Source organism: Cygnus atratus, chromosome 15 (genome assembly GCF_013377495.2).
Source record: "Cygnus atratus isolate AKBS03 ecotype Queensland, Australia chromosome 15, CAtr_DNAZoo_HiC_assembly, whole genome shotgun sequence".
Taxonomy (NCBI): domain Eukaryota; kingdom Metazoa; phylum Chordata; class Aves; order Anseriformes; family Anatidae; genus Cygnus; species Cygnus atratus.
The window spans coordinates 7,278,053-7,291,015 of record NC_066376.1 but is presented as its reverse complement, the minus strand read 5'-3'; the positions used below and the strand labels follow the sequence as shown (position 1 = coordinate 7,291,015).

The following is a 12,963-nucleotide window of genomic DNA, read 5'->3' as shown; positions in this document are numbered from 1 at the left end:
CAAAAAATAGAAAAACTCTGTAAACTTTGCAGGTACCTCAAGTGTAGCTTCGAAGTATGAAGAGCTGGAGTGCCTTTATGCTGCGGTTGGCAAGGTTATTTATGAAGGACTTACTAATTATGAGAAAGCCACTAATGCTAACCCTTCTCAGCTCTTTGGTAAGTTTCCCATATCTAGCAGAAGTATGTAGGTTTATCTGTTAATTAGTATGATTTTCTGTCATTGGCTTTTACTTTCCATAAGGAAATGGAAATCTGATAATCAGGAAGAAGCTGTTGGAAGCAGTTAGATCTGGCACAAGAGATGAGCTTGGAATGTTTGTCAGCTATGCAGAAAAGGGCTGGGGTGTTCATAGCATTTCAAGTAATACGTGTAAACATGCTTACATGTTACTACCTTTTACTTTCTTTTTCAGTTGGTCTTAAAGTGTTATTTATCAGCTAATTTGAATAGCGTAGAAAGATATATTTTTTGTAGATCTTGAATTTTCATTAAATAAGGAATTCCAAAAATACTATTTTTTCTTGAGCGAGCAGTCTGAATTTTTATTCTATGCTATTCTATATTTGGCCTGAAGGCCAAAATGGTTGTCTTTCCTTGTTATTCATACTTGCGTAACTTGTAGAAAGCTCAGCCACACATGACAATGACAGAGATGTATTGGAATAATTTGGTCTGGCTGGCATAGAACTGTTTGTGTTGGTAATACAGACCTGAAATTGCACAATTCTGGAAAACTTTCTGGATTGAATTGGCAAATGTCCTTCACTATTCTACTCTGTGATACGTGTAGGTAGTTGTAATTTCACTTTGGGAATTGCCTATATGTCAGGTGTTACGATGTGCTTTACAACAAACTAACTCAGAAAGATGCTTTTTACAATTTGTCCAGAGCTCATTTAAAAGAAATACTACAATCTAACCTTCGAGGGTTGCAGATCTTTTTAATTGTGTGTTTAAGAGGCTTATCTTTGTATGTCAATTTTTTTATGCATATTTGAGCAAGTAAAGAAATGAAACTTTTCAAATTTGATGAACAAAGCACACTTGTGTAAATGTTGTTGCAGGCTTTTGTTGAATTTATTATGGTAAGGAAAGGAGGAGCTGTAGATTTTTTTACTTTTTTTTTTTTTTTTTCCTTCAAAGAATTAAGCATTTTAAAGGGTAGATACTGCTTAAACTGATTGGTTTGCCAGAATGTGAATTATCTTGTATTATGATAGGAGTTGTTAACAGCTATGTAATTTGTAGGGGCTGTGGTCCTGTAGGCTTCATGCGTTCCTAAAGTGTGCCGAAAGTAGCTGTTCTTATAGTAAAAACTTTTTCAACGTAGTCCTTATAACTTGGGTAGTCCCATACTTTTTTCATGACAGGATGAAATAGAGCTAGAACATTTCCCATGTTCTTCTATGAGAAAGAGCACATCCACACTGAAAACCTCTATATTATTCATATTATGTTCAATGAAAGTTTTACTTCTGTAACTGTTGTTTTTATCAATAGGTACTTTAATGATTCTGAAATCTGCGTGCAGTAACAACCCCAGCTATATTGACAGGTTGATTTCAGTTTTTATGCGATCTCTGCAGAAGATGGTCAGGGAACACTTAAACCCACAGGCTACAGCAGGAACAGCGGAAGCAAATACAGGTATTTCATTATATAGTCTAATGATGTTATGATTAAAAGATGTGTAAAGTATTAAAATCTCTTAATCCTAAAGGGATTCAAATGATTTTGCAGAGTTCTGTGCATATTGAAAATAACTTCGGTATTAGTTAGAAATATTGCTGAATTATTGAAGGATAAAAATGCACTTTGAGTTCATATTACCAATGTAATACATAAATTTTAGTGAATGGTTAGTGAATATTTATTGAGCTACAGAGTGTGTGTATATATATAGAAATACTGAAATTTTTCACGAGTTTATAGTATTCAGGGGAGAGGAGCTGACAAGCAGTGGAGCTACTGCTTGTGAAATTAACTTGTTGGAGCGGATGTCTTTGTTTTTATCTTTAAAAGAGCTTCTTTTCAAGCCTGTACAATTCTGTCTATCATCAAATGAATTAGGTCATGAGTCATTGAAAAATTCAGATGTTCTTACAAAACTACTAAAGAACACTGTAATTTATGAATGAATAAGCTACTGAAGAAAATAGTTTGAAAGAAATAATGCTGTTACGTTTCCAGACCATATTTGTTAGGTAGACTAGAACGTTGTAAATTTTACTAACAATGGGAAACAATTAGAAAATTATTAAACTTGACAGATAGGTGAGTCAGGAAAGTAACAGAACTGATTAGGTACGTTGCATCGTGTATTTCTTTTGCAAGCTTAGTTGCAATTTTTCAGTATTGGAATTCTGTAATACCTTTTTACCAAAACTACTTTACTGAGATAAAACCTCACAGGCTTGTCTTTTGTATTCTGACTTGTTTTTTTTTGTTTGTTTGTTTGTTTGTTTTGGAAGGACTCTGTTTAGGAATGGAAAGTAGTAGTTCTGAAAATGTTATTTCAATATCCAGGACTTTATTTCCGGGTAACAGATTTTGTTGTTGCTACTTCTAAACTTCCAGCAGCTTATCTTGAAAATTTCTTTGCTATGCATTTTGTACATGCATACACAATTTTCATCCTTTTTTGTATCCATAGCAGGTACCAGTGAACTGGTAATGCTAAGCCTGGATCTTGTGAAAACACGCCTGGCTGTGATGAGCATGGAAATGAGGAAAAATTTTATACAAGCTATTCTGACATCTCTCATTGAGAAGTCTACTGATGCAAAAATTCTTCGTGCAGTGGTAAAAATAGTGGAAGAGTGGGTGAAAAACAATTCCCCAATGGCAGCTAATCAGGTAAAGTGGGAAGATAAAACCATGACTATGCTCAAATACGGAATCAATACAAGCTACTGCTATAATTCATCAGGTATTTACAGTGAGGATTGTAAGGATCTGTTATATAAGTTTATATGTCCTTTATAAGGTTTTGAATATTTTGCATCCCATGTGACAGTAATGAGTTAAAGATACTTGGCATTTTATAGACATATTCATTTTTTGATCTCAAAAGCTGTTTTGCCTAGAGCTTCTTCTAAAGTAAAGGTTTAAAATAAGTCTTCTCTTAACTTGGATAGACAGTTTCTTCAGGGGGAAGGTGACTACTGCTGGCTTAAATCATGTTATTCGTGTAATGTTTTGTGACCTCCTCAGTTTACCATATTTTGTATCAAAGTTAGAGTTGAATGCTTGGCAATCTAGTGCTTTATATATTAAACTTACACTTTTAAAAATATACATTGGATATTTGTAACCATTTAAACACTTAAATCTGTATTTAGCTATTATTCTAAAATTCTGTAGTTTATATTAGAAGGACAAATGCTTGTCTTTTCTTTTTAAGAACCATGACCTTCTACCAAGCTATTTTTCAATACTTTAGGAGTGAAAGAGTGATAAAAATGGTAGCTGAGACGTACTTTGAATATGCCAGTTCTCTGCATGTTTTAAGATGAATTGACAAAATTAATCATGTCTTCTTTTAACACAGACACCTACTCTCCGGGAGAAGTCCATTTTACTAGTGAAAATGATGACTTACATTGAAAAGCGTTTTCCAGAAGACCTTGAATTAAATGCCCAGTTCTTAGACCTTGTTAACTATGTCTATAGGTAATTATAGCAATTAATCATTTATTGCAGCTTATTGGTTCATAATTTGTACCATATATGACCTTTATAACATGCCATCAATCTCTTTAGGTTTGAGTTAAGGGACTTTTTTCTAAGATGCAGAATTGATTCGTTTCACTTAAACCACAATACGTATTTACTAAAGGCAATTTTATAATGGAAAGTGCTTTAAAAGATTTTCTTTTTGGATCTGCCCGAATATGGTCTTTCCCAAGGTACTAGGGCATCCTCATAGATGGTTGTATATTAAATACTGTGGTAACTAAGATCTGTCTCTCCTTTTACCTCCATAGAGTATAAAGATTATTTTTCTTGGAAATATACTTTAAAATATTATTTCAGAAGAATTTCTTTACTAGCTAAACTGGCAGATTTTGTAATGGGTTAAAATAATTAAAATGGTTACCTTATCCCCCCCCAAAAAAAAAGTCAGGTATTTTATTTCATGCTAATGATTCACGTTATTTTCAGCTATTGTTTGCTGCTGTTCTGTTTGCTGGCTAACTGTGCCAAGCACTGGTGTGAACATGGTGGTTAGAAGTTTTTGCCAATGAATGTTATTGGGCATTTCAAACGGGGATACAGATGTGGACAAACTGATACTGTTTCACAATTAAGACAATCAGGATTTTATACTGAAAGAGTTTTTTATGATATCTCCAGGGCTTTTTTTTTTTTTTTTTTTTTCTATCAAGCAGCATTATTTTCTTTGCTGTTTCACTCAATATGGCACACCTGGAGGCATGCCACACCACGTAGGCTTCCACAGAACATCAGCTCCTTTGATTTTGGTATTTTATCTGAAAAAACTAGAAGGCTTCTTTTTCTAATATCTATGTAATTTTATCTTTATTCATTTTAGGGATGAGAATCTTTCTGGTAGTGAACTTACTGCTAAACTTGAGCCAGCATTTCTTTCGGGTCTGCGTTGTGCCCAGCCCCTGATACGAGCTAAATTTTTTGAGGTCTTTGACAACTCTATGAAACGTCGTGTTTATGAGCGTCTGCTTTATGTGACATGTTCTCAAAACTGGGAAGCAATGGGAAATCACTTTTGGATAAAACAGTGCATCGAGGTAGGGAAATTATTTGTATCAGAAATACAATTATAATTCTAGAAATATGTTCCACATTTTTCTTGGTTGGGTTTAAAGGGGTTATGTTACGTATGCCTTGTAATATATATTATCCATATCAAAGGTAAAAATACTAAGTGTGTTACCTCAGATACGTCAGAGACATGAAAAAGCTGGTTCTTGGAAAGCAGCTTTAATCTTTAAAATCTGTTTTTTTTGGGAAAAGCTTAATGGTCATGTTGATACTTCGTAAGAAAACCCATCTCTTATAAGTGATGGTGATTTGGAAAAATAGAAGAGTTGTTACTGTAGATGATTTCAAGAAAACTTTCAAGGGTAGAGTGTATGCACTAAAGGTATGACAAATTTCAGGTGGGATTGCCTTGAAATGCAATTGCATTTTTGGTTGGTTTATATAAAATAAAATGGGACCGAACTTTTTGTTTGTTTTTTGTTTTTAAAATTTGCATATTAAAACAAGAATTTACAGTGACTAGGGGGATAACTTTGACCTCTTAAATTTTAGAGCTCCTTCCAGAGAGATGAGAAACAGCATGGATTTTCTGTGTACGTTATCTGATTGAGGGCATTAAATATGTATATTATGAAGTAGGAAATACAGATTTTAGGCACAGAAGAGTCCTATTCCTTCCGCATTTTCAGGAGTGACTTGAAAGGCAGTCTTGAAAGTATAGTCATGGACTTCAAAATACTGACAATGTGAGCAAATTAAGATGAAAATGTATTATATTTACTGAATAAAGGTGACAAATATGCCTTGGACACATTATTGCCACTCTTATCTTGCCGATAAATATGAAACCATAGGGATGGTTTCTCAGTAATACTTCAGTAAAATGTCTATTTAAAAGTTCTCTTTGATTTTTTTTTAATGCCTTAGCTCCTGTTGGCAGTGTGTGAGAAAAACACTACGATTGGGACCAGTTGTCAGGGTGCTATGCTGCCCTCCATCACCAACGTTATCAACCTTGCTGACAGCCATGACAGGGCGGCATTTGCTATGGTAACCCATGTCAAACAAGAGCCTCGGGAAAGGGAAAACAGTGAATCCAAAGAAGAGGTAACTTGCAGAAAGCACAGTAGAAAAATAACGTTTTTGATGAAAGCATCTCTTCTTGGTTTCTCATTAAATAAATTTGGAGAAAGTGCCTTGAAGATGATGTACAGAGCTTGTTCTGTATACCTTGTGTGTAATGTGTTGTATTTTAACTGTGCATGGCTTTTTCAGAACTTGCATTCATTCATTTAGCCCTTTCTTTAGTACATTACACTAGCAATCCTACTTCTGAACACAAAGAACTAATAGAAATAGTGAGACCTAAAATAGTTTGATCAGAAGGATATTTTGTATTTGTATAGGGGGAAAAAAAAAGTACTTAGAAAATACCTGCATGCTTTGAATCATTATTTCTGTATAGGATGTTGAAATTGACATTGAATTGGCTCCGGGAGATCAAACCAGCACACCTAAAACTAAAGAACTTTCTGAGAAGGACATTGGCAATCAGTTGCACATGTTGACCAACCGGCACGACAAATTTCTTGACTCTCTTCGAGAAGTGAAGGTTGGTACTTGGTTATTAATTTCCTGACAAATAATTTTAATACTGAAATCTTCAACCTGACCTGACATAATTCATCTTCTATTTTTTTAGCTTATGTTTTTTGTATAGACAACCCTTAGAATCTGATGTAATTTCTTATTTGTGTAGTGTAAAAAAATCTTAAGTGTTTACTTAATTGCTGCTTGTTACTGTATCAATCTTACACAGTTAAATTTCTTCCTCTTCCACCTGTAAGTTCATTTTAACTGTTAAGAAAATTGTGATGGCAGAGACAGAGCGCAAAAAAAAGGTCTATCACATCTTGTATTAAAATAATTACTAAGAAGGTAATTTTAACTGAAAGCTATTTTGAAATAATTTTCACAGTAGTAATAGGTCTAGCCAATTAACTCAATCATTTCTATTACCAAAGTCATCAACTTTCTTCCTTTTTTCTTTTTTTTTTTTCTGAAACAGTTACAGTAATGAATAAGAGAATAAGAGTTTTGATCAACATGAAAATAGCATTAAATTCATTTTACGGTAGTTTTCATTGCTAAAGAAAACATTTTTGATATGTTGGTTGGAAAAGGCATTTATATTACTGCTTAAACAGCTATATAACTGAACTGTTTTTCAGTAGTATTGTATTTTTCCCATGTTACATAGATCTTTCTTTTTGTTTCTAGACTGGAGCATTGCTGAGTGCCTTTGTTCAGTTATGTCATATTTCTACACCATTAGCAGAGAAGACTTGGATCCAGCTTTTTTCACGACTGTGGAAGATCTTGTCTGACAGACAGCAACATGTGAGAATCTCTCTTTTAATGAATTCCTCTGTAAACGACTGGCATTTCAGGAAAATGTATTTGTGCTAAATGACTTGTTCACTTGCCTTGAGAAGTTTGCCATTTTTTGTGACTAGTTAATGCTGTACATCTCCATCAGTACATATTTTGAAAGAAACAGGGCCCTTGAGTTTACTAAGAACTACACTTATCAAACGTTTGTTCTCAGACACACACTGTATTAACCAGCTTTTGAGTCCAAATTCTGTAATAGTTAGTTCTTTATTCAGATTTGTCTATCCTTATGTTTTCGTTCCAGGCTCTGGCAGGTGAAATAAGTCCTTTCTTGTGCAGTGGTAGCCATCAAGTACAGCGAGATTGCCAGCCAAGTGCACTGAATTGCTTTGTGGAAGCAATGTCACAGTGTGTTCCTCCCATTCCCATCAGACCTTGTGTCCTGAAATACTTAGGGAAAACTCACAATCTCTGGTTTCGTTCTACGCTGATGCTGGAACATCAAGCCTTTGAAAAAGGACTGAGCCTACAAATCAAGCCTAAACAGACAACAGAATTTTATGAGCAGGAAAGCATAACTCCTCCTCAACAGGTAAGGTGTTATATTAATTGAAAAAGGTTATAAAATGTGGAGAGAAAAACATGGCAACAGTGTAGTACAGTAGCTTTAGAAGCTTGTTGAAAGAGTGTCCATTTTTAATTCAGTGATGGAATTCCTGACCTTGTATGTTCATGAATAGTCACTTGCAATATTGACTGCTTTGCATCTTACCTATTTCTCCTGCCTTTCTTTCACATGGCATTGATATTTTTATATTTTTCTCTCTTGATCTCTCTTTCCTATTTGCTTTTCAACCTAATTCTCTTCAGCACTGTAAAATTAGATCAAACCATTTCTGCCCTTTATTTTAATGTAGAAGCGTATACCGCCTCTGTCTCCCTCAAAGGAGAGTATGCTTTCCCTAATAAATTATGCTTGTTGTTGTATGACCTTAAGGAATTATTTACTAAGCAAAATTGAGTTCTCTGTAAACAGATACTGTTGTGTTTAGTAGTCTGTCAGGTAGTGTTTGTGAGTAGTTGAGGAAGATAAATATTATAGATTATTTCTATGTTAAAGGGTGAGTTGTTGGTTTGTTAAACAATTTTTTTCTATGAATTGATCTGATATTTTAAGGAAGCCAAACAAGAATCGAATCGATACACGTTTGTATGTTCATAGGTGTTTTTTTTTTTTTTGTCATGCAATGCTGTGTTCTTCTCAGTACTTGGTCATTATTAATGGCTTACCATCTAGAATTTTAAAAAGAGGCATGAACAAATCTTTATTTTCATGTCTTTCTCAACTTGCTTCAGTATAGAAGATGTGGTTTTGCTAACTACTATGCTTTGTAGTGATGGATTGCAGAGAAACACTGCTCTTAATGTTCTAGGAAATACTGGATTCCCTTGCTGAGCTCTACTCTTTGTTACAAGAAGAGGATATGTGGGCTGGGCTATGGCAGAAACGCTGTAAATTCCCAGAGACAGCAACAGCTATTGCCTATGAACAACATGGCTTTTTTGAACAGGTACGCTCTTGATATGGGAAATAATCCGAGATTTTACTGTTGGGATGAATATGCTGGTAAGCAAGAAAATATTCTGAGCAGTAATTTAGAAGACTTCAGTCTTCTAAAGTAGAAAGTGCTACAACAGCTTCTCTTCTGGCTAACATAATACTTTAAGGCAATGTAATACCTAGGTAAGGTAAGACTTCTTGAGTATGTTTGTCAGCTTTTTATCACATTTGTAAAGCTACCAAGTAACATCTATTTCAGAAATGAGTTAACACACCTCATTGTTTGTTTTTTATTTAAAACTTAGAATATATATATTACTTTTTATTAAAACAACTGTTCAGTTAATGTGTATATAACAGATGGAAAAGTAAACCAGTATGAATTTTATTCAGGCACAAGAAACTTACGAAAAAGCAATGGAAAAGGCTAAAAAAGAACATGAACGGAACAATGCTTCTCCTTCTATCTTCCCCGAGTATCAGCTCTGGGAAGATCATTGGATTCGGTAAGACTCTAAAGCTGAAGTAGAAGAAGTATTGCTGCCCTGCAACAGAAGTAGAATACCCTGCTGGTTTAAAGTATTAGTTCCTAGAAAAAGCTTAACTCAGGACTTTTAAGATACAGGGAAAACTTAAGGGAATAAAAAAGCTACTTTTTTACTCCCTTAACAGACCCTCAGAACTGATATGTCTGAAGACTTGTAAAATTGTAATTTGTTATGGTGCAAACAGATTGGAACTAAAATTTGTTTTTTCCATTTAAAATGGTTGTTCTGGGAGACAGAAAATGCAGCTTCTCCCTATTCACAGGTTTCTGTATTGTAATTGGTAGTAAATTAATAAAATGACATAAATTCTTCAAACTGGATAAAGTATTTGCAGTGCTTGCAAACAAAAAACAAACAAACAAATATACCGATAATATTCTAATACAAAGCATTAGTAGTCACTTCTATTGAATTTTTGTTGTTGGTAAATAAATTTACGATGGTTTCAATTTTCGTAGTTGCTCAAAAGAACTGAATCAGTGGGAACCTTTGACAGAATACGGCCAGTCAAAAGGCCACATCAATCCTTACCTAGTACTGGAATGTGCATGGCGGGTTTCAAACTGGACGGCCATGAAGGAAGCTCTGGTGCAGGTGAGTGAGGGCTTTTTATGCTAATGTTTAGTTTCTTTGTTCATTTTACTGATAACATTTCTAACAAGGCAGTATTACAGCTCATTTCACAGAAACAGTAAACTGATCGTCAGAAGTTTTCTCTGATGTACCAGCACACAGCTGGGTGTTTTGGCAATTGAAGCATGTCATTTCATAAGACGAACTTGATTCTTTTTTTCTTTTATAAAGCTGTACAATGTAAGAAATTTAGTTGGGGCAGATGAAAGATTTGGTGCATGGTGCTGAGTTATTAAAAAGCTACAAATGCTTGCCACCGAAGTGTGTGCTGGCAGTGATATATGGAGAAACTTAGGATGGGACCCTTGCAAGTATATGGTATTAGATAAAACTGAACTCAAGGGTTTATGGGGGATGAGAGGGACATTTTTACAGCTTATGCCTTTATGGGAACAAGTGTTCCTTTTCATAAAAGGATGAAATAAGAAAATACTTCAGTCATTGGCTCGTTGTCTGTAGACAATGTAACTGTTTCCAGGTCTAAAAGGGAATAATAATTTAAAAAAAAAAAAAAAAAAAAAAAACATTGCCTCTGTTTTTGTTTGCTTAAGCACCTGAAAGGCAAAGCTGAAGTGTTCTTAACTTTCACTGTCCAAATATAAAACTGCTAAACACAGTTTACTCTGTTCATCTGCACTGCACTTGAGGGGAGATTATGATGTGTGAAAAATGTGAGAGTCAGGGAATTGTCAACTAAATTTGGTTTACATGTAATACCTTAGTGTTATCTAAGGAATATTTGTAAAGCTATTTCAAAATCCTTGTTAAGAGATTTCAGAATATACACGTGTGGCTTCTGCCTGTCTCTTGCCTTTTTCTTGAACATCTTTCAAATCATTTTTCAGAGATCCAACTGTGGCCATAGTTCGTTGAATGTATGTGCAGCAGATTGTGTGAATCTGTGCGTTAGGATCAGCACTGTGTTCAGTTAAGTGCTATGTGGGTTATGAAAGCTGCTCTTTGCAGTATTGTTTGCCCTTTTTTACCTTTCTTGCCTGAACTGTGTTGTTCTGTCTTCTGGAGTCATGGAGTTCTATGTCTGTAGACTTACGGCAAGGGCATTTTTGCAATGCCACAGAGTGAAGTTGTGTGGTTTGGTTTGGTTTTGTTTAGTTGGTTGGTTGTTTTTTCTCCCCCTTCTCTATGCTGTTAAATTACTTTGCATGTGAAGAACTTGAAGGTGGCTTCCAGGCATCAGACAGAAAACTAGAACTGGTTTAACTGGAATAATTCATAATTTCAATTGAAGCTTTACATTCATGCGTTACTTAAATGGAAGCAATGCAGCCTGTATGCATCATTAATATGCAGAGTTAGATATGGCAAAATGTTGCTAGGTGTTTAAAAGAGCAAAAAAATCCCTGAAAAAGCAACACATGAAATCTGAGTTTGTGTCCATTGGTTGGAAAGGCTGATGTACGCTGCAGATTATGCTGCTAATCATTACTTTAATGAAGACAAAACTGGGTAAATAGACTATAGAACAGAGATGAAGAAAGTAATTTCCTTTGGTAAAGCCCTCAGAGAGGAGGAGGCATTGAATTAAATATTGCAGCATGCATCATTGAGATTGGCAGTGCAGGAGACAGTTTGAACTGATGGGCAGTGACAGAGATGGGGACTGGATTTGAAGATGACCAGGATTGCAGGAAGAGATGGGTTACTTCTGAGGGAAAAGTAATTTGAATCCACATAAATAGGTTTATAAAACAAATAGAATCGTAACGCATAAGCACAAGGTCATGCTTAGCTTTTAGATAATTGACTTTCAAATGGGTTCCCAAACTATTTTTTGGTGTATGATATATACCAGAACACATGCAAGTCTTAAAAAACAAACAAACAAAAACAATTATATAGACCATTTGTGAGAAAGAGCAGGCTTTCATGAAGTGGTGCTGTTTAATTCTACACTCTTTAAAACAAAAGTAAAAAAGAAGCAAAAAAAAAAAAAAAGAAACTAACAAGTATTTTTCTCTCCTCTCAAATCATGACAATTTGTGGTAGGTTTCGTGCTAGAAGTAATTATCGTAATGTTGTGAAGATTTGTTAAAATACACGTTTATGACAGTACTACTTGTTTGATTTTTCCATGTTCCATATTCTCCTTATCTTATCTCTCCTCTTATGTGGAATCAAAGTATGAGTTGTATTTTTCTTATGTTTCAAAGCTTCCTCAAAGGTTTAATGCATTGATAGCTATATTTTTATAATTTACTGTCAGGCTTACTGAATCCTAGAGTTATTTGTGTTGGAAGGGACTTTTGGAGGTCTGTTCAGAGAAGGCGCGAGTAGATCAGGTTGTCTTCTCTAGTAGAGTTTTAGTATCTCCAAGGATTGAGATGCCACACTCTCTCTGGGCATAGTTTTCATCTGAAGTAGCAGAGACGTGCCCTGCCTGCTATATAGCGTTTAGAAACTAGCACCATAGCTGGCTTTTGTTAGGAACTAAGGAACTTGTGTGTAGCAGGTGAAGTAGTCGTCTTCCTCCTTTGGTAATGGATAAAATACATGGTTTGTGCTTTCCTGCTGTTGACCTTCCTGATTCATTATGAAGTTCATTATTACGTTCTGCTTGTGATTCATTTTGCTAAACAACTTGCATTTATAAAACATTTAACCTTTCCTTTGTCCTTTCCTGGGTTTCACTCATGAGCCTGCATGTTCTGTGCTGTGTGCCTGACGTATGAACACTCCATAAAGTTCTGCCTGTTACAGGAGAGCTTGAAGGCAGGGGGCACACTGCTTATAGAAGATAAAATATCAAAAGATCAAAATCTTCAAGATCCTTTTCTTTCCAAGTGTAATATCTTTTTTTTTTTCCTGTTAATAAAGTTTAAATGGCTAGGTAAACATGCATAGAATGACCCCTATTTTCTGAGAAGATGCGACAGAAAATACATAGGTAGATGTTTTTCTATCTGAGAGCAAATTTTGAGGAATTCTTCCACATTGTACCCTCTCAGGCATCTTTTTCCTGACTGGTTTAAGAACCATCCCATGAGCATCAGCCCATGATTATTGTTCCTGAGGTTGCAATAAAGTGTAGGGCCGTGCATCCATCTCGGGCTTCTTGGGACA

The 12,963-nt window shown here is 35.0% G+C and overlaps 1 protein-coding gene across 1 annotated transcript in view; it reads left to right on the top strand.

Moving 5' to 3' along the window:
• TRRAP (transformation/transcription domain associated protein) overlaps window positions 1-12,963 on the top strand; it is a 92,875-nt gene that overhangs the window by 45,083 nt on the left and 34,829 nt on the right. Inside the window, exons 46-57 of the mRNA XM_035548873.2 lie at window positions 33-158; window positions 1,504-1,650; window positions 2,657-2,859; window positions 3,554-3,675; window positions 4,559-4,772; window positions 5,674-5,853; window positions 6,212-6,358; window positions 7,027-7,146; window positions 7,445-7,732; window positions 8,574-8,711; window positions 9,095-9,207; window positions 9,708-9,843. Coding sequence (XP_035404766.1) covers window positions 33-158; window positions 1,504-1,650; window positions 2,657-2,859; window positions 3,554-3,675; window positions 4,559-4,772; window positions 5,674-5,853; window positions 6,212-6,358; window positions 7,027-7,146; window positions 7,445-7,732; window positions 8,574-8,711; window positions 9,095-9,207; window positions 9,708-9,843 — 1,934 coding nt within the window. The remainder of the gene's footprint in view (window positions 1-32; window positions 159-1,503; window positions 1,651-2,656; window positions 2,860-3,553; window positions 3,676-4,558; window positions 4,773-5,673; window positions 5,854-6,211; window positions 6,359-7,026; window positions 7,147-7,444; window positions 7,733-8,573; window positions 8,712-9,094; window positions 9,208-9,707; window positions 9,844-12,963) is intronic.